Source organism: Bipolaris sorokiniana (genome assembly GCF_000338995.1).
Source record: "Bipolaris sorokiniana ND90Pr unplaced genomic scaffold COCSAscaffold_5, whole genome shotgun sequence".
In the NCBI taxonomy this organism is placed as follows: domain Eukaryota; kingdom Fungi; phylum Ascomycota; class Dothideomycetes; order Pleosporales; family Pleosporaceae; genus Bipolaris; species Bipolaris sorokiniana.
The window spans coordinates 1,456,499-1,479,611 of record NW_006911899.1 but is presented as its reverse complement, the minus strand read 5'-3'; the positions used below and the strand labels follow the sequence as shown (position 1 = coordinate 1,479,611).

General features: G+C 43.9%; 12 protein-coding genes across 12 annotated transcripts; 5 read left to right on the top strand and 7 right to left on the bottom strand.

The window, feature by feature from the left end:
* Positions 1 to 281: 281 nt before the first annotated feature.
* On the bottom strand, positions 282 to 1,893 carry COCSADRAFT_87177 (uncharacterized protein; the record flags this gene model as incomplete). The annotated part of the gene is made up of 2 exons (XM_007700670.1): positions 282 to 823; positions 876 to 1,893. The coding sequence occupies 2 exons, from the start codon at positions 1,891 to 1,893 to the stop codon at positions 282 to 284; spliced, it is 1,560 nt and encodes a 519-aa protein (XP_007698860.1).
* A 1,275-nt stretch (positions 1,894 to 3,168) lies between these two features.
* On the top strand, positions 3,169 to 6,732 carry COCSADRAFT_355175 (uncharacterized protein; the record flags this gene model as incomplete). Its single annotated transcript, XM_007700669.1, has 4 exons — positions 3,169 to 4,500; positions 4,834 to 5,638; positions 5,717 to 5,872; positions 6,065 to 6,732. The coding sequence occupies 4 exons, from the start codon at positions 3,169 to 3,171 to the stop codon at positions 6,730 to 6,732; spliced, it is 2,961 nt and encodes a 986-aa protein (XP_007698859.1).
* Positions 6,733 to 6,827: 95 nt separating this feature from the next.
* COCSADRAFT_85820 (uncharacterized protein) lies at positions 6,828 to 7,415 on the bottom strand (the record flags this gene model as incomplete). Its single annotated transcript, XM_007700668.1, has 1 exon — positions 6,828 to 7,415. The coding sequence occupies one exon, from the start codon at positions 7,413 to 7,415 to the stop codon at positions 6,828 to 6,830; it is 588 nt and encodes a 195-aa protein (XP_007698858.1).
* Positions 7,416 to 8,372: 957 nt separating this feature from the next.
* On the top strand, positions 8,373 to 8,872 carry COCSADRAFT_48501 (uncharacterized protein; the record flags this gene model as incomplete). Its single annotated transcript, XM_007700260.1, has 3 exons — positions 8,373 to 8,458; positions 8,547 to 8,768; positions 8,812 to 8,872. Coding segments are annotated over 3 exons (369 nt in total), but the record flags the coding sequence as incomplete, so codon positions are not given.
* A 1,052-nt stretch (positions 8,873 to 9,924) lies between these two features.
* Positions 9,925 to 10,665, bottom strand: COCSADRAFT_170270 (uncharacterized protein; the record flags this gene model as incomplete). Its single annotated transcript, XM_007700667.1, has 2 exons — positions 9,925 to 10,442; positions 10,551 to 10,665. 2 exons carry the CDS (start codon positions 10,663 to 10,665, stop codon positions 9,925 to 9,927), a joined length of 633 nt encoding a protein of 210 aa, XP_007698857.1.
* Positions 10,666 to 12,786: 2,121 nt separating this feature from the next.
* On the top strand, positions 12,787 to 12,990 carry COCSADRAFT_57040 (uncharacterized protein; the record flags this gene model as incomplete). The annotated part of the gene is made up of 1 exon (XM_007700266.1): positions 12,787 to 12,990. A coding segment is annotated over one exon (204 nt), but the record flags the coding sequence as incomplete, so codon positions are not given.
* Positions 12,991 to 13,682: 692 nt separating this feature from the next.
* On the top strand, positions 13,683 to 14,751 carry COCSADRAFT_355161 (uncharacterized protein; the record flags this gene model as incomplete). The annotated part of the gene is made up of 2 exons (XM_007700666.1): positions 13,683 to 14,273; positions 14,506 to 14,751. The coding sequence occupies 2 exons, from the start codon at positions 13,683 to 13,685 to the stop codon at positions 14,716 to 14,718; spliced, it is 804 nt and encodes a 267-aa protein (XP_007698856.1). The 3' UTR covers positions 14,719 to 14,751.
* Positions 14,752 to 14,971: 220 nt separating this feature from the next.
* COCSADRAFT_170268 (uncharacterized protein) lies at positions 14,972 to 15,701 on the bottom strand (the record flags this gene model as incomplete). The annotated part of the gene is made up of 2 exons (XM_007700665.1): positions 14,972 to 15,109; positions 15,171 to 15,701. 2 exons carry the CDS (start codon positions 15,699 to 15,701, stop codon positions 14,972 to 14,974), a joined length of 669 nt encoding a protein of 222 aa, XP_007698855.1.
* Positions 15,702 to 16,372: 671 nt separating this feature from the next.
* On the top strand, positions 16,373 to 16,978 carry COCSADRAFT_72863 (uncharacterized protein; the record flags this gene model as incomplete). The annotated part of the gene is made up of 1 exon (XM_007700664.1): positions 16,373 to 16,978. A coding segment is annotated over one exon (606 nt), but the record flags the coding sequence as incomplete, so codon positions are not given.
* A 1,619-nt stretch (positions 16,979 to 18,597) lies between these two features.
* Positions 18,598 to 19,992, bottom strand: COCSADRAFT_159419 (uncharacterized protein; the record flags this gene model as incomplete). Its single annotated transcript, XM_007700663.1, has 1 exon — positions 18,598 to 19,992. The coding sequence occupies one exon, from the start codon at positions 19,990 to 19,992 to the stop codon at positions 18,598 to 18,600; it is 1,395 nt and encodes a 464-aa protein (XP_007698853.1).
* Positions 19,993 to 20,537: 545 nt separating this feature from the next.
* On the bottom strand, positions 20,538 to 20,900 carry COCSADRAFT_56975 (uncharacterized protein; the record flags this gene model as incomplete). Its single annotated transcript, XM_007700265.1, has 1 exon — positions 20,538 to 20,900. A coding segment is annotated over one exon (363 nt), but the record flags the coding sequence as incomplete, so codon positions are not given.
* A 534-nt stretch (positions 20,901 to 21,434) lies between these two features.
* On the bottom strand, positions 21,435 to 22,234 carry COCSADRAFT_85799 (uncharacterized protein; the record flags this gene model as incomplete). Its single annotated transcript, XM_007700662.1, has 2 exons — positions 21,435 to 21,671; positions 21,728 to 22,234. Coding segments are annotated over 2 exons (744 nt in total), but the record flags the coding sequence as incomplete, so codon positions are not given.
* Between the last annotated feature and the right edge of the window lie 879 nt (positions 22,235 to 23,113).

Below are 23,113 nucleotides of genomic sequence, written 5' to 3'. Positions count from 1 at the left end.
GACTCATGCATAGCGGCAATTACGGTCGTCTTTCTCCATGTTCCATTCGTATCCCCAGCCCCCTAATTCATGCAAGGATTCCTGTAATGGCTCTACAAAGTAGATTTGCGCGCGCCACAAGACATGACTCAGGTACATGTAAGCATGAACGCACGATCTGTGCATGCGATGTAACAAATTACGGCATAATGTTTACATTATACAATCCTATTATTTAAAGGCAATTTTTGCAAATACTACGTTCGTGCAGAAAAGATCCTAGGACCCTGTTCCCACAGTATCTACTTTAAGCGGATCTTGCCTGATGCAGTTATGATAGCGTCCGTATCAGATATTGCCACGCCTTTTAGTTCCTCTCTAAGCTGCAGTGCTCGAGCTGAACTGATCCCGTGGTCATCTTTAGGGATTCTAATCACTGGAATTGATGTAAGGGCCTTGTGGAGAAAAGGAGGGGGGGGAATTGCCTCCTCGGCTAGACTCTCGTTGAGCGCAGTGGGAGAAAAGCTTATCAGCGGATTGAATGCTCTGCAAAGCAAGCGATGGTATATCACAGTCAACCCTGTAGCAACCAACATGACGCATGCCTGACTAATACACTTAATGTTGCCCTGCGAGTCTCGTACAAGAAGAAATAGAGCGATAAGAAAGACTTGCATTAGATACAAGCCCATCAAGAGCTGTTTGATTGCTTTGGGATAGAAGAGACCCCCGTGATCCCGCTTAGTGATCAGGATACTGGATCTGGAGTAGATGATCCAAAACAAGCTTATTATAACTACCTGGAAAGGAATGATGATGGGTGAAATAATGGCGTAGAGAAATCCTAGTTCTTTTAGTGTATGCTGCTAAACGTATGTTCCAAATCTAAGACCTACCAATGCAAGAGAGATTTGTAAAAAAAGGAACAAAAGTGCCCCATTGGAGGTCCTGGCCCTTTCTTCTTATCATCATCTGAGTAATTGACTTATCGAAGATTGGGCCTAGTACAAAGGTTCCTATTAAGCGATCAAATCTCAAAAGAGAGTTGGCGCTAATTGAAAAAGCTTGTAAGAGAATATATGACAAGAAGTAATTACTTGCTTTTGGTAGATTCTTGGCCAAGGTCACAGCCAATGAGGCTCCATGTGCCATCTCGTTCGCAATCGCGGTAAGTCCTGCAGAAAGTGATACTACGAGAGTAACTTGGAGAAAGAGGAAATAAAAGTAATAATCCTGAATCTTGAGGTCTATATGGCTCCTGGAAGAGATACCCTGCTGCCTGACAAAATACTCTAATGCGACGACAAATCCTTTAGTCAAGATGGCCACTAGTGTGGGAGCCAATACACCTTGGAGTAGACTTAGGAAGGATTCTGGAAGTTCACTGATCCAGCTCAGCCAAGGCACCACCCGAGTGATGTAGATGACCTGGGAGAGCAGACCTGCCAGAGCTACTGGTATGACGCAAGCAGTCGCCGTTACCATGATAAGCGTGTTCGAAAGGACAGTGCGTATGGTTCTGCCCTTCCAAGTAATGTTAATATTGCTCCATACCACGTCGTCAATGGACAAAGGTATTGTGCGGGGTGTCATATAACCTGAGCCAGTATGAATCACGGTTTGACATGCCATATGAGCGGCTAGTGGATTGGCGAAGGTAATAAAGGCAGATCGCAATAGTGGAAATTTCTCTGGTGCTGCACGATAAAAGTCCATCTCTTCACTAGTTTTAAGAAGTTTCTCTCGATACACTATGCTGGTATCTACTTTTTCACGTTCCATCCAGACGAAGAGGTTTAGAAGGCTGCGTGATTTGTAGCCTGAGTGTCTAGTTCTTTGGGGAAGTTTTGATTTCTTGCTTCGTTTCTGAACGCCTGCTCTGTAGGCCTTCCGTATCTTTGAAATCTCCTCCATCTCGAGGGATCGAGCCAAATGCTCCCGTCTGTCTGCCAGCCGGGAAATTAGGCTATAGTCGCGATTGAAGGAAATTGCGGTAACTACGCCAGGGAAGACCTCGAGTTGAGACGTGAGTGCCCTCTCGGACATCCAATCATCGGGTATAGATTCGATGAGTACTGTGCACAGGGCCGCGTATGTTGAGTGTTGCCGGGTTGCAACATAAAATGCAAGCTCGTTCCAGATAACCCAGCAAACATGTACGATAAAAAGCAAACCAAGGATGAGATGGGCCCAGTAACGATCTGCCTGATCAAGGCCAACATTGGACCATCCCAACGCATCAAGTCCACTTACTCCAAGAACAGCAGTTTTTCCTTTGGTGTAGTTCAAAGGAATAAGAATAGGTGGTATAAGTATCGAAGCGGGAGTGAATATAACAGCTAGTGATCGTAGGTACCGGCGAAAAAAGTATCTATCGAGATGCTCGTGGCGGGGGTCAAATCGAACCAAGTTGGTTGCAATGTATGTCTTCCAGTTTACCGGTGTATTGGCGTAATGGTCGGGAATAATAGGGCTGTGGTAATCAGCGCTAGATCTGATAAAATGCCTTGAGCTTACTAGAAATCTGGGAATCGCTTGCGGATGACGAGAAACGCAAGAACTTGTAGTGTGAATATGCTCGCAGAAAAGGAGACAGATGCAATGAATGATCCTAAAGAGATACCCTGGAGCTGCTGAGCTTTGGCGAACGATTTTTCGAAGGTATTATCCATCGCGTTAGCCAGATATTCAGTTCTTACAGAGTAAGCTTTAACATGAAGTAGATGGGTTCTGAGCGGCAGAGACTCTTCGAATTGATCGCTTTAAACGATCTGGTCTAGGAATGGCTTAGTGTAACAAGCAGGAGCACTTTGAAGTGTCGTGCTTGTTACGCTACGCCTAGAAGAGTATACTCTACACAGTTACTATAGCTTGAGCGGCAAAGATCTGTCTAAACTACAGTCTCTGAAAAACATACTCTAGAAATGTACTAGCGTAACAAGCAGGAGCACTTCGAAGTGTCGTGCTTGTTACGCTAAGCCCAAATTAGTAGACTACAAAACAAGCTAGCGTTATTGGCCTACAAGTGAATCCATCCGTTCCGGGCCGGATTAGTGCGACGGAAGACAGGCAGCGACGGAAGGTAGGGAATCGCTCTTGGTGAGCAACTCTTGCATGATGAAGCAGGTTTAATTGCGGGATGCCTCTGCTGACCCCGTGCATAATTCGCCTATCCAATTCGCTGACATGATGGCGCCAGACTGTTCTCTGCCTTCTGCCCTAGACTTGATCAAGGTGTGTAAATTCCAACAAAAACGTGCCATGGCTGATTTATCTAATAAGATAAAGCGTGTGGTAGACAATTGGTTGCAAATGAGTGATGCAATCGACTTCGATGATCTTGTAGCCCTGATAGATGCGCTCGACTGTTTGAAGAAGGACGCACAGCAGAAGATTTCTATCAGGAGAGCAAGCCAAGCAAGCATGCAAACCCATCGACAGCCTAAATGTGTGGGTAGTGCGAAACAAGGGGTGCGAAGGTCTTCTCGCCTCGTCGCATCCGCTCCTCAATATGCTTCAACGGGCCCGCTGTTTGTCAATGAAGACGAATCTGAGTCTGAGTCCAGTAATGAAGACCATGGGACACAGTCACAAATGCTCTACGAAGAAAACTATGATGAACACGAAACAAGGAATGCTGCAGCAGAGATCCTGATGAATCAGTTACCCGTCAACAACGATAGCCATGCAGACATAAACCTTCTTGAAAGGAATTATGGGCATGAGACATCGCAACTCAGGCATCCCATAGAGCAAGACATATTCTCTCCAACGCCCTATACAGCAAGGCTGGTCAGTAACCAGCATACGGATGTACAGCCAGTGCAAGTACTCAATGAAGCCTCGAACGCCCAATTTCATCGGGAAACTAGTGCCACTGCTCCATACCAAGCATTGGAGGATCTAGATGATGTCGAAAATCAGCGGGTTTCTGAGCTTCCACATGCTAGTGTCGTCCATGAGCCACAACTAGGCTTGATGGAACAGGATGCTCCAGATTCGTTCTTCAATGGAGAAGAGTTTGGAGGGAATATCATGAATAATTTACCCTCGCCTAATTATTTTGATGAAGTGTTCGAAGACTGGTATACCTCTGTACATGACGAGGTGCCGTGTGACGTCGAGGAGGCCGCTACATACTCTGAGGAACAATGTCCGACCAACCAAAGTCACACAGAAAACTTTGACGCTGATCCAATACTTCAAGGCTATGTGGATCTCGCTTGTCGCTCGGGCTTTCGCCTTCCACAAGAAACTGCAGAGGGTACAGATTGTGTTGATGCTCGGGAGATTCTATTACCTTTAGTAAAAGAAAGGCCCCTTCCGTCAAGACTCATCCATGGTATATTGCATACGTTACTGCCCGGCCCGATTCTCATTATCGATTTTTGTTCTGGTGGATTCGATCCAGACGTGGTGGAAGGAGGCACCTACACCGACTTTGTAGCAATCGTACGCCGGAATGAAGACGCTTCGCCTCTGATTGTGATAGGGCTTGAGACGAGCAAAACATTTTTTATTGTTGATAGCGAAACATGGGATTTACCATCTCTTGGGATTCAGTGGCTGATACGCCCTGAATGGAGGACGGAACATATTGATGTAGGCCGATCACCCACTGGACTCCTGACACTAACTGACCTTCTTCAGCCTCGAAGCATTGAGCCACATATGGAAAGTACTCTGGTATCGGTTTGGATAGCAGAAGCCTACATTCGGCGTTGGTCCCTCGAGAATGTCCCAACATCCCGTGATTTACGCATGCGTTTTCTAGAGGAAATGCTAGCGCCCTATCAACTCGATTCGGTTCTTGAGAAGTGTGGCATTCCCAGTAAGCCTACAAGGTTTGAACAGGCTGATTCCCGGTGCAAAATGGCCTATTCAGAGACGCAAAGACAAACTGTTGAGATTGTCGTACCAAATCTGGGAAATTTCGAGCACGAAGCGTTACAAGAATCACTTCGCCTAAGGCCTTCCGAGATAAACCGCGAGCGTTGTTTACGCATCTTACAATGTGTGAATGAGATTGGATCTCCTCATATTCTTGACTCACTCAGACTGGCGTTTACTAGGAAAGACCAATGTCAAACCTATCCAGCCACAGAGCGACCTATCTTCGAAAAACTATACCAAATCCATATTTACTTGGATAGGCAAGAAAGCGAAAGCCATATCTTGGTTGCTAGAAATCGATATATCAAATATTGTTACTTTGAGACATATCTGCGAGCTGTCGAAGCGCTGAAGGAAGAGAAGCGTAATAGTACCCAAGAAAGACGAAGAGTCTCAGCTCGAAAACGGACTATCAGCTTCAAGCAGGGTATTTCTGAGAAGCTACCTCCTACTCCACATACTGAAGAGATACATCGAGTTTATGAAAATCTCAGTGCGTCAGAAAGAAGAAAGCGTGCCCCTGACATGGTCAAAGATGAGATTTCAAAAAAAATTGTGAAGGTAAATGGCGGGAATGAAAAACGGATTCGACGCAGTATCAACAAATACATCAAGGACGGGAGAGTTCTACACAATATTCTGCGAGGCAGGAGATCCTTAAACCCAGCACTGCTTATTCTATTTCCAAGCTTTGGATCCGATTTGCCTTCTTTGAGTACGACTGAATTTGGATTAGAGCTTGAAGAGCTTGAGGAGAAGGCTCTTAGTAAGCCCATCCAGCTGAAAGAGTATGATAAAATTCTATGTGTTTTAAAACTTTCACTAATGTCAGTGAACAGTATAGATGAATTAACGCTGGTAGAGGCAGCTTGGTTTGGCGAGGCGTTGCAGGCGAGGCCGGAGCTGCTAGAACCGGTACCGGAGGCTGTCTCTGATCTCATCTCGAATACCCTGACCTATGATCTTGATCTCCAAGGGCGTGACCCAGATAGCTTCCGGGGTAGACCACTCCGATTTTTTACGTAGTAGAATGCGGTTTTTTCCGCACTTGGATTAGCGTGCCATTTTCCCCGAGCGCAATAATACCTATCAAATTTATCATTTCTCACTTTATATAATTCTTCCATCCCCAACTTGGACACATCATCCTGTTTACTTAATAAAGCCATCTCTTGTACGTTTTCGATATTAGATTACTGTTTAAACGGCGAAATGAAGACTGAACCTGAAAGCAATATAACCAACGAAGATGCATGGCCTTGTTTAGGCGCTCTCAGCATTAACCCTCTGTATATGCTTGTATTTTGGGAAAGTTCATGGCTTTCAACACGGGAGTACCATGCACTTCGTCAACATGGACATCAGGGGTGGCTTGTTCACGCTCGAGGCGAAGACGAGTTACTTATTTCATGGGAGCCTACAATGGAAAAAAAGTCAATTCAACACTCGCCCCAAGATCTACTTTATCAATTCTCTGTCGAGGTCCGAAAAAATCGCCCTGGTTTACTTGGATATGTCGCGGCAAAGCCCTTACCTCCCTCTTCAAACGCGAATAGCCGTTTTCCAGCTTTTCTAGCCTACTGGAAAGTCGCCCGAATGACCAAGGGTCTCTTTTATTATTTACAGAAAACGTATCCTAGCCATCGGGGCTATATTGTACACGAGGAGCTAGGCGAAGTTTGGATACAATGGGAACCTACGTGGGTGGTTTACGAAAACTTGGATGAAAGGAAGAAAGAGCAGCTCTTACAGATATGTCATGATCCTGAGGCCATGTTGCATCGTTTCCACAGGACAATCGTTCACTACTCCATGCGCTCAGTAGTAGAAAGGCGGATTAGTAAGAGTACAAAAAATTGAAAGATACCATTCACAATCTATCGCTAATCTCGTATTTGCATATATATGTGTTATGAATCTAGTTAGTTCTACCAGCCTGATGTCCTATTAAAAACCTACACAGCAGTTGAATCCACTGAGCCGAGCAATATTCTACGCACGAATTCTCCAGTGACAGGACGTCGTGAGATACTGGTAGGCAGTTCAACACAGTTACAAAAGCCCCTGTTGTTGTTGCTGCGGTAGCTCAATCTGTGCCAGATACTGCCATCCCCTGTGTTCGGCAACATGGCGAAGCAAATGCCATGAGAATCTGTTATTTGTGACTTTTTGCTCTTTTTGCTTCCGTAGATAGCGTTGTGAACTCCAATATTGGCCTCTAACAGAAGACCGACATGAGCTTGCGGTAGCTTGCCCTTGACGACGATGATGTCGATCTTAGAGCCAAGTCCGCCTCTTAAGGATTCCTTGGCGTCTGTGAACGCCTGCAGTGCAACATTAGTCAAACTAATACCCGTGCCGGCATCGTACGATGTCTCCATCAGGCTTTCGTAGTTATGGACTGCAAAGTTAAGGGGAACAGGCTCCATGTACCGCGGAAGGAGATCTCTCGCTTTTTGACTTATCCTTTCCTTCAAAGCCTCATTAGAGGATTCTTCTACCAAACTGTAGTTACTGTATGCATCTTCAATAGTTTTGGTCATTTCTTCAGCGGCGCTTCTTCTATTATTGCCTGTACGAGGCTCTTCTGAGAGTGTGTTGTTGTTTTGATGGCCTTCAGCCTGTATTAGGTTGAAGCGATAGCCTTCGCGCGTTTGCTGGAAAGCACTCTGCCAGTCAGAGTTCTCAAGGTGCAAACTGCCGGTTTGCGCTAGATGTTCGGTCCATAGTCGAATCCCTTCATAGAGAGTCTGAATCTTGGCTAGCTTTAAAAAGGCTTTTATATCTCCAGTGGGGTGACGTAGCGGCAGATTTGGGAAGACTACAGTAACACTTCTTGGTCTAATTCGGTCGAAGACGAACTTCAACGCAACTAAGAAATCAAATTGTAGCGCCCAGTGATCACAGAGATCTTCATGCAAGAAGATTTGAAAAGATCTTTCGACCACCTGAGCCTGAAATTCTCCATTGTTGACCAAGTCCCGTAAAGATTCTTGGTTCTGCTCCTGGGCCGTGACTGGAAGTTGAACACGTCCATCCTTTGTAGAAGCCGATTTAGAGCTGGCATGTCCCATTCTGAAAACGAAAAACGGATAGGAGATAGATGGTTGTTTGTGAAGAGAAAATCACTGTGATTCTTAGAGGCTTTTAGCTCAGGTTATATCCGTGTGAATTACTCATTGCCCCTCGTCATCCACGTTCCTCGACCACCTCTCCAGCCTTGGCCTTGCACTAGCTGCCACGTGCATGGCTGAGAGCATCATATAAAACTGGAGGCATTGCCTAATATCAAATACAACCATAGCCTGGAAAACTCCTATATACTTCTAACTTCAAGGATGCATATGAAATCTTCTTGGGCCTTTTTGCCAATTGCAATCGTCCGTTCGCACGTCTTTGTGGGCGAGCCCGCGCCTTTCTTCTGGGATCCACAGGTGGCAAAGCTGATCATGCCGTTAAATGGTGATCCAAACTACCAAGGTCCAGGTTGGGGTCAGCAATCCTTTCCTTGCAAGGGACATCACAGGAATGTGATTAACTACGAAGCTCATGCAACTTGGTATACTGGAAGTACGGTAACGTTTCAGTATGTCAGTTCATACTCGAACAATTCCAAGCAATAGCTTATAGCCTGCTCATAGGATTTATGACTCCACAAACACGACTGGCTCTAGCATGCACGAGCCAGGTGCAGCTCATTCAGGAGGCTCTTGCCAGGCATCATTTTCCTACGATAATGGGGAAACCTGGATTGTCGTGCAAAGCTGGGAAGGAAACTGCGTGCGTGTACGAAAGGGTCAAGAAGGTAAACTTACAAATTTATATGATATCGATCAGAGTTACTCTTTCGATATTCCTGATTCCCTTCCAGGGGGAGATGCGGTAATCTTCGCATGGTAAGTCAGACGCTTCCTTGACAGTGCGCTACTGACTCAACAGGACCTGGCTGAATTCGTCCGGTAATCGAGAGTTCTATATGTCATGCTCGCCTATCCGGTTGATAGCAGCACGATCCCTGACCAAAATTCCATCTGGTTATCCTATGTATATTGCCAACCTTCAAGAAGATCCAGAAACACCAGATTCACAGCATCCAGCCTGGTCTCGGTGTTATGTTCCGCAAAATGTGTGGGTTCGCTATCCCCAACGGTACAAAGGCTTCAATCCACCAATCGTAGCCGATCCGCTTCCAGATAACAGTCAAATCCGCTTCTTAGCGCTTGGAGACGATGGGGGATTGTGTGGCTCAGACAATAAAGAAAGGATTAGAGCTCTTGCGCTTCAATCTAGTTAAAGTCCCGCTACTTAAGTATATATAAGATAGCTTTAAGTAAAAGAAAAAATAACTTTTATAGATAGCTAGTTTATCTAATATATATCTCTTTATAATATAATAACTACTTTAATAAATCAAATTATAGATAGTTTAACTTTATACTAATACTATAGTTTATTACTATTCTTAAAATTATATGATTCTACTTAAATATATACTAAAGATAATTCTTAGTTAATATTTACTTACTAATATAGACATTATAGTTATATAGTTAATTCTTATAGCTATATATAGATATTTATTTTATCTTAATTATATACTTTATAACTTATAAAACTACTACTATTAGTTTTATTCTATCTAAAATATCTACTACTTCTATATATTTCTATATATTTAATATAAATATAGCTTTAGTTTAGCCAAAGTCATTGCTTCTATAGCCCTACCTCGGCTGCGATAGTATACTAGTAATAGGCGTGTGAAGTAGTACTCGTTAATGCAACTTTTCACCAAGTTCCAACTATCTTTTGACCTGTCATAATTGCGTAGAGCTTTTTAGCCGTCCATACAATAGCGCCAGCATAAGAGCCTAGAAAAGCAGCTCTCGTTAAGATATATTTCGCGCGGGGCATAATTACAAGTATGAAAGAAGTGAAGACACCTGCGTAGATAGCCATACCGACTTCAGACCGTAGATTTATCGTAAAACTAGCAAGCAAACTAGATATCAAAAGCCCCATTAGTACTGAAAGCGTACCTAGGGGGGACACTCACAAACAAGTAAGAGAGAACAGTGCTGGGACCTTCTCCCCGTAGATTGTCGCAATAGTACGATACCCTGCAAAGGTATCTGCTTCCACATCTACCATTGCGGCCATGCTGTGCAGAGCTGAACCATACAGGAGGATAAGCCAGCCCTTCTTTGAAGCAAGTACAGAAGGGACAAATATTACGTTTCCATCGAAAATATAGCCGCAAGCCCAGAAAAGCCAGCATATTACTCCATTTGAAAGTGAGTCTAGGACCGGTCGTTCCTTAAGTCGGAAAGGGGGTGATGAGTATGCCCACAGCAACACGAGAACAGCGATGATACAACTAAAGAGCTCTGAAGACTTTCTCCATGAGGTAAAAGTTACTAATATAACTAGAGCAGTCGATGCTTTAGCTGCTAGCAATACACATCTGTGATGATGCTGGTGGAGAGCGGTCCCGTCCGTCCATTGATTAATCTTGCGTCGATTTTGCAAATCTGATATATAATCATAAACATCATTCACTCCAAAGGCAACTCTTTTCGTCAGTACAGTACGAGGTAGGGGATTCAGGGTGGCAGTTGCTAACATACTAAGACATATGGGCAAGGTTAGCGCAGTGCCAAAGAGTAGTTGCTATACACCCAATTTATATTTTCCAGAATGAATCAGACCTGAGAACCATATTGTAGGAGCAACTACCCAGGATAGAGGGCGGCTTACTAACACCAGGAGGGCAAGCTGCTTGGATAGAGACATCGTTTAGATACACGTGGGCCGATAGAAGATAGGTGTTTCTTGCCACGACTTAATGACTATAACTGCTACGAGACACTAGAAACGATCTATAGAGCAAAGAAAACTCTAAAATAAGATTAAATATATACTAGTTATAGCACAGGTCAACGGATCAGGTGTTACTCACGAGTGAAGCTAGCACCACAAGTGATTTTAGCTGCTAACGCACTCGGTATCCGCCCATCCCAAAATCCCGTCATTCTCGGCCAGGGTACAGCGGAGATCGTACATAAGTATTGCAGTGATACTAGAAGCCCACATATTTAAGTAAATTACTTAGTTATAACGGTTAGTAGATATCAAAGTAAGTAAAGACATACGTTAGACTATTATAGTTATATAAAATTATTAGTTAACTACCCTACTCTCGTTATTAAGTGTGTTAATCCTTACACTGTCGACTAAGATATTGAGATAGATACTGTTTTCCATGACGTGTTAGTGCTGTGCTTTGTAACCTAGAAAATCTCTATTAGTTGTCTTGACTAGGTTATACAGTGTCGCTGCACCTAAAATTAAGGCCATATTCGTTCATGACTGTATCCTGAGTATAAGAAATAGATACCCTACTAATCAAAATCTATTTTATCTACATTCTACGTGCTAGAACTTCACCAGGCCTAATAAGTTCGTAATTTTAGGTCTTTCTACTAGTATCATGACTACGCAAAACACCAGACAAAGTCTTTGTTTACTCTGCGGTAAACGACGATCCAGCCGCACTCAGCACGTCCAAGATGTTCAAATCTGTTCAAGAAAGACATGTGCCAAAACTCAACGCCTGATAGAAAGGGTTTTAAGGGACAGTAGCAGCCTAGTTATCAGGGTCAATCACTACTACCATGCTATTTATGCAAACAACGATATATCTAATTGCTTACACTCTAGTTGTGATCTTCACGCAGAAGTTCCCAACATCGAAACGCTCGCCGAACTGCCTGAGAATTTTGTAAGGCCACGGTCCAATGTACACCGCTACTAGAACCGCCAAGTGTAGATAGTATGGCTTCCAAATATATATTCTCTCAACTTATCTCTTAGCACGCATTGCGACAAAGGTTATAAGGCTCTCAAGTGTCTGATATTGACCACTTCTGTGCAATCTTCATCTAAATCTACGTAACGTGTCTTTTCAAAATCCTCGTATATATATGTTATAAGATCGACAAACTACATCAAGCTATATTATCTTTCTATTTAATAATGTGCTCCACGCGAAAAGCGCTTTGCATTGATCTTACCACTGATGTAGAACATTGCGCCATGTGCTCAAAAATACTTGAAGTAGATAGCGGAAAAGCCAGCCTTGTGTATGTTTTGAAGGATTGTCGTTGTGTAAGTCTTTTGTTATTCACATCGAGTTATGTTACTAATAATGAGAAGGTTATCTGTGGCTTTTGTGTCCAGTTTCCGGGTGAGGCACCCTTTCTTCCTTGCCAGCATACCGACCACATGGACTTTGGGTGGCAGAGACCGATACGACTCTACAATCTAAAATGCGCTATCTGCTTCGATGCTGGACGTTCCGTCCGCATTGCCCTAGTCTGCGGTAGGTTGATATTATACATTTGAGGTAGTTAATTGGCTAACGATTAAGGCCACGTATATTGTCGAGGCTGCATTCTAACATGGATAAGCTCTCCTCGAGAGTCAAACAAAAATCATGTTACTTGTCCAACGTGTAGGAATAGTATGACCAAGGTCGGGCGATTACTGTCACATAATCAAATTGTTGTACCCGCCCAACGAGGTGTTGAGATTTTATCATAATACCACAGTCTATAGATGTGTGACTAGATAGGTTCTCTCGCAATCGATCGACCTTTTTTTCTGAGTAACTTTAAGTGGAATGACTACTCGATTCCGTAGCGAGCCGTTCGCGTTGACGCAATAGCCGGCAATATCTCTCGTCATCCGAGCTCTTCCGTGTTACCCTCTTAATCGCAACTTGAGCAGCCGGCGGCTTAAGTAATAAGAAGATCCGGTATATTATTTAATCATTCAGATCTGCTCTTGTTCTGAGTTTGCTCCAGAATTCATTCTGTAACATCAAAGCTTATAATGACTATTACTACACCCCATTATGGAAAGTACCTGCTCGTATTGTCTGGATCGGTGGAGTATGCCCCGTTCTTAGAAAACTGGAAAACTCTTAAAGACAGCGTGCGAAAAAATGCCGGAAATCCAGGGTGGACAGATGTGAGCACAACGTCACACAGAGGAATACGACGTGCATGGTGCAATCTGTCGATAGAAGGCAAGGCGAAAACTGCATACAGTACGCATCATCATTCGCAAATCGAAGAATAAATTTTCACATAAAGTGCCCTAGGATACTATTCGAAAATGCCAGGAGTGGGAGTCTGCTTAATGGAGAGGACATTAAATGGCGAATACCTGCTGCTTCACTATAACTGCGACGTCCCCTTCCCTGCTGCGTCTCAGTGTAACCACAACCCTTGTGGTCGGCAGGAAAACTGCCAAAGGCTCATGCCTAATAAGGCAGTTCTACCTTGTAGCACGACCTTGCTTTTTGTACCTCACAACCTGATGCACCTAAGGGGTTATTGTCTCTTACCCTTACGATATTACCCCTTGTGTATAGCAGGTGTACATCCACCTACCTTTGCTTGTGGATTTGTAAACGTGCCACTCCCATTATCATAGAGGGCTATTATGCTACGATGTATAGAACCATTCTTAGCTATTCATAGCATCTACTATCATAAATGTATCTATAGTAACATCATAGCATGCTATTTAGAATGTTTGTATTCGACAAAGAAACAACCACGCACTATGAGTCACAAGTGATAGCTGAGTTCATATACACGCCACACGTTTCATTGTTACATTCACTAGATAATGTCTTAGTGAATTTTTGCCTGCGTATGTCTATATAGATCTGCGAGAGTCGACTTTCTTAACCAGACATCTTCACGGGCCCTATACATTGCACATTACACACCTACTATACGATGTATATAGTGCGAATCCTCCTAGCATCCTTAGTGACTACAGCTCGAGCACACATGTCATTATGGTATCCGCCCCCTCTCGGTGGCAGTATCGAAGCCAACTCTTTGACAACGCAAGTGGATAAAGAATTCAATTTTCCGATTGGATGCTGCGATTCTCAGGGTGAAACAACATTATCCTCTCCTGGCGATTGTCGTGGTCATCTTGACCTTCTAGATACAGAGGAAGGCAGACCGCAAGTAACATGGGAACCTGGCCAGGACGCTTACTTTGAGTTATCCGACCACATGTATAGTATCGGTGTTCCAGGATCAACTCACTATGGTGGAAGCTGCCAGGTTGGATTCTCCGTGGACAAAGGTCAGACATGGAAAGTCGCAGCTTCATATCATGGGAACTGCCCTCACAGAGACAAAAACATGCCACAAGTCTTTAAATTCAAGGTCCCTTTAAACATACCAACAGGTATCGCAGTCTTTGCTTGGATCTGGTTGAACCGTGAGCACGAGTTTTTCATGAACTGTGCAGCGGTTCAGATTTGCTCGAGCGCTAGGAGTACCACCACGCCCACTCATACAAGCTTTGAAACTGTTCCTACAACACATTATACTGCAATACTAGATCCTACTAGCGAATCACAAAGAGCAGGTAAAAAAAGACAGATCTGACGGCTACGATGAATACTCGACAAGCCGCAGCAGTTCGTACGGTGCAAAGCTGGCTAGACGTAAGAGGAGATCCATTAAACATCGTCATAGTGGGAAGCATTCCTGGCACAATCACCATATTCACAAATCCAATATCTTAGCATCGCCTGAAGAGCTCCGTCGCAGGTCAGAAAACCCAGCTTCCGATGTTTGCGATTGGAACACCGCACCCAGGATGGAAACAAGCTACTATTCTGTAGATGCAAGATGTGCACCTAACGCTAAGCTGAAGAACCCAAAGAGTGATGACTTTGAAATTGGCTGGGTCAATGTCTGCGGCGTCGTTGAGGGAGACCAAAAGTACACTATTCAGAACATTGAGTGTTAGGGATAGAGTCCTAGCAGGCTTATGAAGATCCTGTCCTAGTCCTTTTTATGGCAAAAATAAAATTCAAATAGTACAAGTTAACTAATCTAGCGATGGAACGGCTAACATTGTCCATACATGCATCATTTGATTCTCCCTGCGCCTCCTAGATGATATCTTTTTTAAAGACTTTGTGCTATCTTTTCGATTATGCTAATGTACATAGAATACAACTGATCCCCTGTATTTGTACATATTAGCAAAGAAAGCATAGTTAATACACAACCCCCTTGTACAAGAAGCATTCGCAATACTTTCCAATTACGAGCACATCGCTGAGAAAGATGGCTATCCAAGATGGCTGTTGTACTTCTCGTGAATATGTCTGCAGCTTTGTGCGGATGATACGGGACTTCAAGTTCCGTCGCGGTGAATGTCGATGGAGCAGTTTGACATGCTGCAGCTGCAATGACACCGAACCGGTCAAGTACATAGTTAACTGGCAGATCGGATTCGGCAATTGTCTTATACTTCAAGATGTATGCTCTGCGGCCTTTCTTTTCAAAGTCGATTTTGCCCGTCCAAGCAATAAGGTGCTCCAAGTCGACCAGGTAGAAAGGGTTCGCTGTCTTTCTTAGAAAACGCCCTTCTGTAATCCTTCTCAAAAGTAGCTGGTTAAGCTTGACCCGGGCGTCTTCCCAGACGGGATTTTGAGAAGCTGCTGCTGCAAGTACATTGCAGTACTTGAGTCCCATTGAAGCCCACTCATAGTATTGGACCTTATTCATACCCCAATACTCGGCTGTCTTAACAAGCGGAGCGAGACACTGCTTACTCATCCTGATCTTAGATTGTGCCGTGTTGACGAACTGCTCCCATTGCTTCGCATCGAAAAGAGAGTCTAGCTGCGGCTGCTCGTTCTTCCTATATTGATAACATTCTTCTATCATAACCTTGTTCAGTTTTTTAAATAGCCAGTCAGCTTCTTTCTGTTGTGAAAGCATCTCCTTCCGTATAGCTATGCATGCTTGAAACTTTTCATCTTCAGATGATATAGAGCGTAATGAGGTCTGAAGCGCCCGGATGTTTGGAGAAGCAGGATTGAAGTCGAGTATATCGGTACTTTGGAGGCTTAGCTTTGAATAGGTACTTCACTGTAAGACCTACTTGTTTGTTGTCCTTTCCATCTTGTGCAATGCCAAAGGCCGGATGGTAGACTACCGTGCCCTCAAACAGCTTATATACCTTAGGGGCTAGTGTTTTCAAGAGGTTATTAACCCTTGCTTATGATGTGTACGGGGATTAGGTACTATTGGTAGTGCTACGCACGTGCCTCTGCGTCATCTTATCATGACGCTGGGCACGCGATAGCTGGCTGACCTTCCTGCCCTTACATTATTGACGTATAGCTACTTACCCTATCTTTTCTTATAAGATTATGAACGACCGAAAACTTACTATATGTATCCCGCGCTAAGTGCTCATTCAGCTTAAGCGGATGCTCTAGTCTTGAAGTAATAACTCCATCCCCTATCCAAAAAGGCCGACAGTATCCAGACTGTCCCCGTAACTTCTGTATGACGAAAAGTTCGCCGGCAATCGACAAGAAGATATTGCAAGTGGCGATATGGAAAAAAGCATTGGGTCTCTTGAGTACCTTCTCTTTCTTTCGCCGATTCGGAGAAAAATCTTGGATAGTGTGTCCGCCTTCGACGCAGCAAAGTTAGTTAACTTGAAATTGTGCGTTTTGACTGCGAAGGAAAAAGAGAGATATCTTAGGCCAATCCGAGATCTAGTTTGGGATGTACCTGCGGTTGAAAGACTTTCACGAGAGGGCATGAAATTGATGTTGCTTGGAGACGGCGCTTGTGCACTCGAGCAGCGGTTGCGCGCGACGGAACGTTATTTGAATTCTCGCGGGAATGGAAGACTCACAATCTACTTATTGGGCACATTTCCAGTTTTCACGCCAACAGCGACGACGCTCGACTCACTAGTCGAATTCAGCACTACAGGACATTCTAACCCTGTACGGTTTATTTGTGACAAGTATCAACTGGGCCGCGTTCGCGCTGTTTCAGACATAAATGCGAAGGGAGACTTTCTTATGAGTTTTAGTGCGCCAATGCAAGCGTCTCCCAATCCTATTAAGGGATCTTGGTATAAGGTAGACGATGTTCCAGATCGTACAGTTGATTTGTGGGTGTATGTGCCTTCTTTGCGCGACCGTTTTCGCAAAGAAGTTAGGCTAACACCACTGGACGCGCTGCGGATGATGGGAGCAAACCCACTATCCGTGTCACTACCGCGTTTTCCTCTAAAACCAACGCTCATTACGACGTGTATAAAAAGAAACACTCGCGGTGCAGCACATAGTGCTTCGCTTAGTTCACTAGGTTTCATATTAACAATGAGCCAGCTATTTCATCTATATACCGGAAGCTGTCGGTTAAGGAAATGGTTGCTCACAACTGCGGGTATACAGTTGTTAGATTTAACTACCCTAGATCAGTTTTCAAACGATGAGGTTTCTGCGCGCCAGCTGGTCGCACACTATAGAACATTTTCGTTTAGTGTTGATTCGGGCTCGCGCGCAGCGATCGATTTCACGCAAGTGCCAAACATACAGCTCTTCCTTGAAGTAGCCAACTTTAGCACCCTAGGCTGGAGAGTCACTCTAAGTTAATATTTGAGTCGCTGGAGGCAGCGATCACCGCAGGGCCAAGGATCACGTGATTAGCATCACACTAAAACCTCGTCATCAGTGATAGTACTCTAGACGATAGAAGGGCTGGTTACATAAGATGTGCATGCTTCGTACTATTTTAAAATATGTGCACGATATAACATATAATTGCGAACTAGTTACGGGGTCAATAGTAGTTCTATCTAAGTCTAGACCGCTTACTTAACTATTCTAGATAGCCCATAGATAAATATCTGCTGCTTAATTAGTAGCCTACCTGCATAAATAAAAGTCCTTACAAAAATACATTTCTTAATAGAGTAGTCCTTAAAATGTTAGGTTTTGGAATATATAATGCAGGTTAGAACATAGTCTTTACTAGTCAAGTCTACAGCCTAGAATCAGATTTTCACTTAACCTCAAAATGCGATATCATCATTGGTGTTTCATGAGCGCATTCTTAGGAAATGTCCTCGCCCAATCAACAATGACGATTAATCTTCAGCACAATAGGGTTGAACAACCTGATTGCCCACGAAGGGTAGGCAAAATATTAGGCGCTTATAGTTAGAACTAACAGGTAGTTAAAGTTGCACTTCTGCTCGGAGACGGCATGGAGGCAATGTGCTGCTCCAATTATATCGTCGGACCGCTGCGTCGCCGCCGATAGGCTTAATGATGTCGCTTCTATTGCAATCGACTTAGGTTTATGCTGCCAATTCTTTAGGTATATCCGATCTTATGTAAAGTCTATAAGTAAGCCTCTAATTTTCTAGTGATGATACATGCAATACGGTATATAAAGTTGGAGAAGAAGAGGGGCAATGGTATCCTGGCCTAAAGGAAGTGTCTAGTACTTTTAAAGAGGGAGTAGGCAGTTACATGTGCAGAAATGGGACTACTTCATCGATTTGTCCAGGGGCAGGTGCTGGAAATTTGGTCATTTCCAACAATGCGGCTACTCCCACCATTCTCACGACATCTTCTAAGATTGTCTAGCACACAGCTGCTTATTATCTAGACTCTTCTTTGTTATCAGTTAATCTGGCTCCTGTAACTAAGTGCGCAGAGCTAGTCGTATAGCTGTTATGCATCCTTACTACACTTTTCTAGAAAATAGAATTTGCTGAGTACATCTTATGTCCTACTAGTCTTGAACTACAAAGCGTTTGATTGAATAATAAACTTCCATACTGCTAAGCCAAACGAGAGGACTAGCTACTTTCTTCCAGCGTGTTGTATAGACTACGGACATATTGAATAAAATCATCCACATTTGTTGCCACCATTTCCTCCAGTAGTCGATCGTAGATAGCCTTGATCACATCTGACACTTTGACCACGTTCGACTGTACTGCTGAAGCGTGGTCGACTATTGCTTGCTGTTGCTCCATGAGATATTGTTCTATCTCTCTATCCGCTGGTGTTGCCTTGTCTGGATTGTTAAGATCCTTCAACAAGCGGAGGACACCTATAACAATCGTCCTACTGAGTTCTAGGCTGGTCTTTGAAAGACCTTCTAGCGGTAATTTCGTCTGGGCTATAGCGTGGCCTTTATAAATAGCCACTTCCTTCTTCGCCTCCTTGGCGATTTTGGTCTGTTCTACCGTCCTCGGTAGGCTGTCAGTGGCAATGCGTTCTTTGTCTACAATCTCTTTTTCTAGTTGAGCGTTTCTCAAGATAAGCTGCTCTTGTTCGGCCTTTAGACTCTTGATATCTGCTAAGTATCCTTTATCTCTCTCGGCGTTTTGCAAGTCTCTAACCTCTTTTTTCAGCTTAGTTACCACTTGCATCGAATTCTTGTCTTTTTCTTTGTGATGCTCGGCCTGTAAGCGGAATTCCTCAGCTTTAGCGAGTGCAGCTTGATGTTCGCTTCGAAGTCTCTCCATCTCCCCAATAGTCTTGCTCAAATTCTTTTCTACTTCCTTCAGCTCTCTTGCCATATCGGCAGTATTTCCAAGCTTTTCTAGGCGTTGTTTTTCTTTCTGAACCGTTCGAACAGCACGCATGCTGTTTTTGGCCTCTGAGCGAAGTTTGTTATTCGTTGTAACAAGTTGGTGATTTATCTTTTCGAGTCGTTCTTTATCGCTTCTAAAGGCACGCTTGAGCTCGTTATGCTGGACTTCCTTTAGCAGAGCACTCGACTTCATCTCTTTTATTTTTTTGATCAGCTCTGTTGTAGGTTCATCATTTGTGACTCCAGCATTAGTCTTGGTGACAGCACTCTGGTGAAGACTCTTTGCTCCAGTATTAAGGCTCACAGCGCCCTGACGCCATTGGACTCTTGACCAGTTCTCGGCAGCGGTTCGGTGGTGGAAGAACGCAGTTGCCTGCTGGTAAGCCTGCTGTTCTTGCTCTAATCGATTTTGGACATATGCAATGTTGGATTGTAGACAGTAGATATAATGGTTGAGATTGACGATTGTCTCATTAGCCATGATTGCCTGAGAACTTTGGGCTTGGAGTTGATATTCGTAAATGCCATTCAGCGTACGCGCTTCGAAAAGTTGGTGCTGAGTTTCTTGAAGCTTGCTAAGAACTTGATAAACTTGGTTCTCTAACTCTGTGTTTCGCTGGTTCACAGACGCTATAATTTGTGCGGGCTTCATGCTGAAGATCTTGCTTGTACTGGACCTGGTTGGGTAATGTATAGTCCTCGTTTGTGGAAGTTAGGATCAGTAGATTTTCGCGAAAGTTGAGATAAAAAGTAGGTAAATTTATATAAGATATTTTTCTTATCGTGTGGCGTAATGATCAGGAAGTTAGAGGTATACTAGGGAGAGTAAAGCAACTGGTTACGGCGTTGAGCTAGCGGTGAAAGGCCTGCAATGGTTACTCAATTTTCTGTTGGAAAATATCTCAAATTACTTCGATTAAGTTAATTCGATCGGGCTCAGCCTAGCGCTCTAGTGGGCGCCAAGAGGCAAAGCCTTAGAGAGCTGTTAACGTGTTCATACTGCCTAACCAAATAATGTGCATAGACGAAAGAGGCAATTTTAATAACTAATTGAAGCAGCTATCATACACGCGTTCTCTAGCGTCGCGAGTTGGTTGCGGACCTTCTTTTCTTTATACTTCTTGCAAATGCTAAAAATATAGGAGTACTCGAGATTACAACCTTGCGTATATCATCTAACACCCCGTATTCTTCTACGACATTGAGTGTATTGGTTCCTGCTAGTCTCCTCTGAATCCAGTACTGTGCAAGCCTCACAATTGCATTTTCTGGTCGGGCCCGTCGAGACTTGTACTGCTGTAGCGTTCCCTGGGACACATCGTGCCATGTATTGTCTCTCAAGATGGTTGGAGGTTGAGCCTGAGAACTTGCAAGGTCAGTATCTTCTGGCGTTGCTAAGTCTCTAGTTGGAGTTTCGAGTTGCCCAATTTCTTCACAAAAATCTCTACTAAGAGATGAGATAGCCTTTGCAATAGCAGCATTGGCTTCACATAGCTCCCAGATGTGTGGTACGAGCGATTCAGTAGACGCTTGACTTATAGTTTGTAGCGCAGCCCTGATGTTAGGGGTGTTGTTCGCCATACCAATAGATCAGGATGCAGGAGCTGTGGAGTCTGCGTGTTTCCAATATAGGATGAATATATACTCTTAGAAATGGCAGTAAGATGCATCATTGCGAGGTGCAATTAAACTGCAGCAAGCCTAAAAAAAGGCCCTTGACTCGATTAATAAATACTCATGCAGATCCACAAGGTGACTTGACGTCTTGGAGTGGTTTCACTAGCTTTTTCTTAGTGAGATCTTGACTGAGTACAAGACCATTCAGGTACGTTCTGTCTTGTAAAACTGTTGCTAATTAGGCTCGGATCACGACAGTATTAAATCGACAATATCTAGGGTGTAAAATCTCTTCTTTTGTCGACCATAGGACTCGCGTGAGTGGGTTCATTGATAGCATTTCCTATGACCAGGTTCTTAGTGTTTCGCGAGCTAAAATACGATAACAAGGTGAGATTGTATAAGGCTTCGCATATCTTCAAAGCAGGAAGTAGCTGAAAATATACATACACCTGAATGTTTCTGTTATATGACTACTCATATCAACTCGTACGCTTCGACTAGCTCCTTCCACTGCATTGAGTCTTCTAGTGACCAAACCTGATTCAAAGTCTCAAGATTTTGAGACAAGATTGAATGACGTGGGAGAAACTTGGACAACCTTTTGATAGTATAACGATAAAGTTTATCCATATCCTCATCTGTGAGTTTTGTTTGCTCAGCGATCCATGGATGAATTGCAGAGAAACGAAGAGCACGCAAAAGTAAGGCTTTCTTGAATAGTCTAGAGAATGTTAGTATTAGAGATAGCTTGTTAATGATTGAGCAACTTGCGTATGGCCAGTGTTCACAGGGTTACTCAGCATTACTGTGCTACAACTTGGGTCTTGATACATCTCGTACGTGCTATTAGTAGCCGCACCAACACGGTCAAAGCAGACGATACTGGAGTGAGTGAACATCACCCAGGTGGCGACGACTTTGAGAATCCATTGCTGGCCTTTCGATAACTGAGCTTCGGTAGAGGGGACATGGACTTGTAGTGTAATACCCATATATGGCCTCAACAATTTAACCATACCTTCGCAGTACTCTGCTTGTAGCGAAGCTACGAGAGGATCAGTTGGTGGAGGCCCAGGATCTTTCCAGGCCATTTGTGAGCTTAGAGTCGATCTCCAATCTTCCAAAGTGATAATTTGCACATCTGTGATACTCCCAAGAGTGCACAAGGTCTTTTCACCTATCTCCCTCGTTGTGGGGAGATGCGGACGCACACAATCGTGCAAAGTATCAAATATGTTTTGGAGAGAAACCTTTGTCCATAAAACCCTTTCAGGAAACTGTCCAACGGTCGTCCCGAGCCAGGGAACAGGAATAGTGCGGTTTCAAGCAGTTGTTAATACCGCTAGAAGGAGAGTTAGAAAAGTACGCAAACTTGTATTGGCAACTGACTTTACTAGAGTCTGACAGATCCAGATACTCCTTCCTGCCTCTTTAGTCAAAGAAGTACTGGTGCATGCTGTTAGCCTAAACTTTTACGTAATAACAACTAGTCTTACTTCTTAGCAACGTCTCTATACATGTCGCGAGCGTTGGAAACGTACACAATGCTATCTTGAAGCATTCCGTTCCGGTTTGTCCATAGTGCGGCCAGAGTTAAGGCCTGCATAACCAGGATGTCGCGCTCTCCAAGTTTATACTTAAACATATCTTTCGCGTACGAGTAGTACACTGAGCCTGGCAAGGGACTTGAGCTTCCTATACTATTGGTAGTTGATTGAAGGCTTCCTAATGCAAAAAAGAGGAGTACACAGGCATTCCTTGGATTCGGGATGATCCCTTTCATCATTTGGAGATCATTGATGAATTCGTCGCACATCTCCTGAGGATTGTCAAAAAGTGGGTGCAGAGTATGCACATTGGTAACATAGGACAGAGAAAGCCGGTGTAGCTCTTTGCTCAAGAAAGCTTCAGTTCCGTGGCCTCGTTGAGGGTCAATTGGTATAACTGAACGACCTCTGCAGAGCCCTTCTAATTCGCCGTGTGTACCGTGAAGCTTCTTGTACCCAGCACTAGGGAGATTTTCCAAGTTGGGCAAAGATCTTGGCTCTCTATAAGGTGTTAACAAGGCTGATAATCCCACTGAGAAGCGACATACGTGGCGGGTTCAATGCCATAATACACGCACTCAGTGCCGCGACGACAGCATCTTTTGC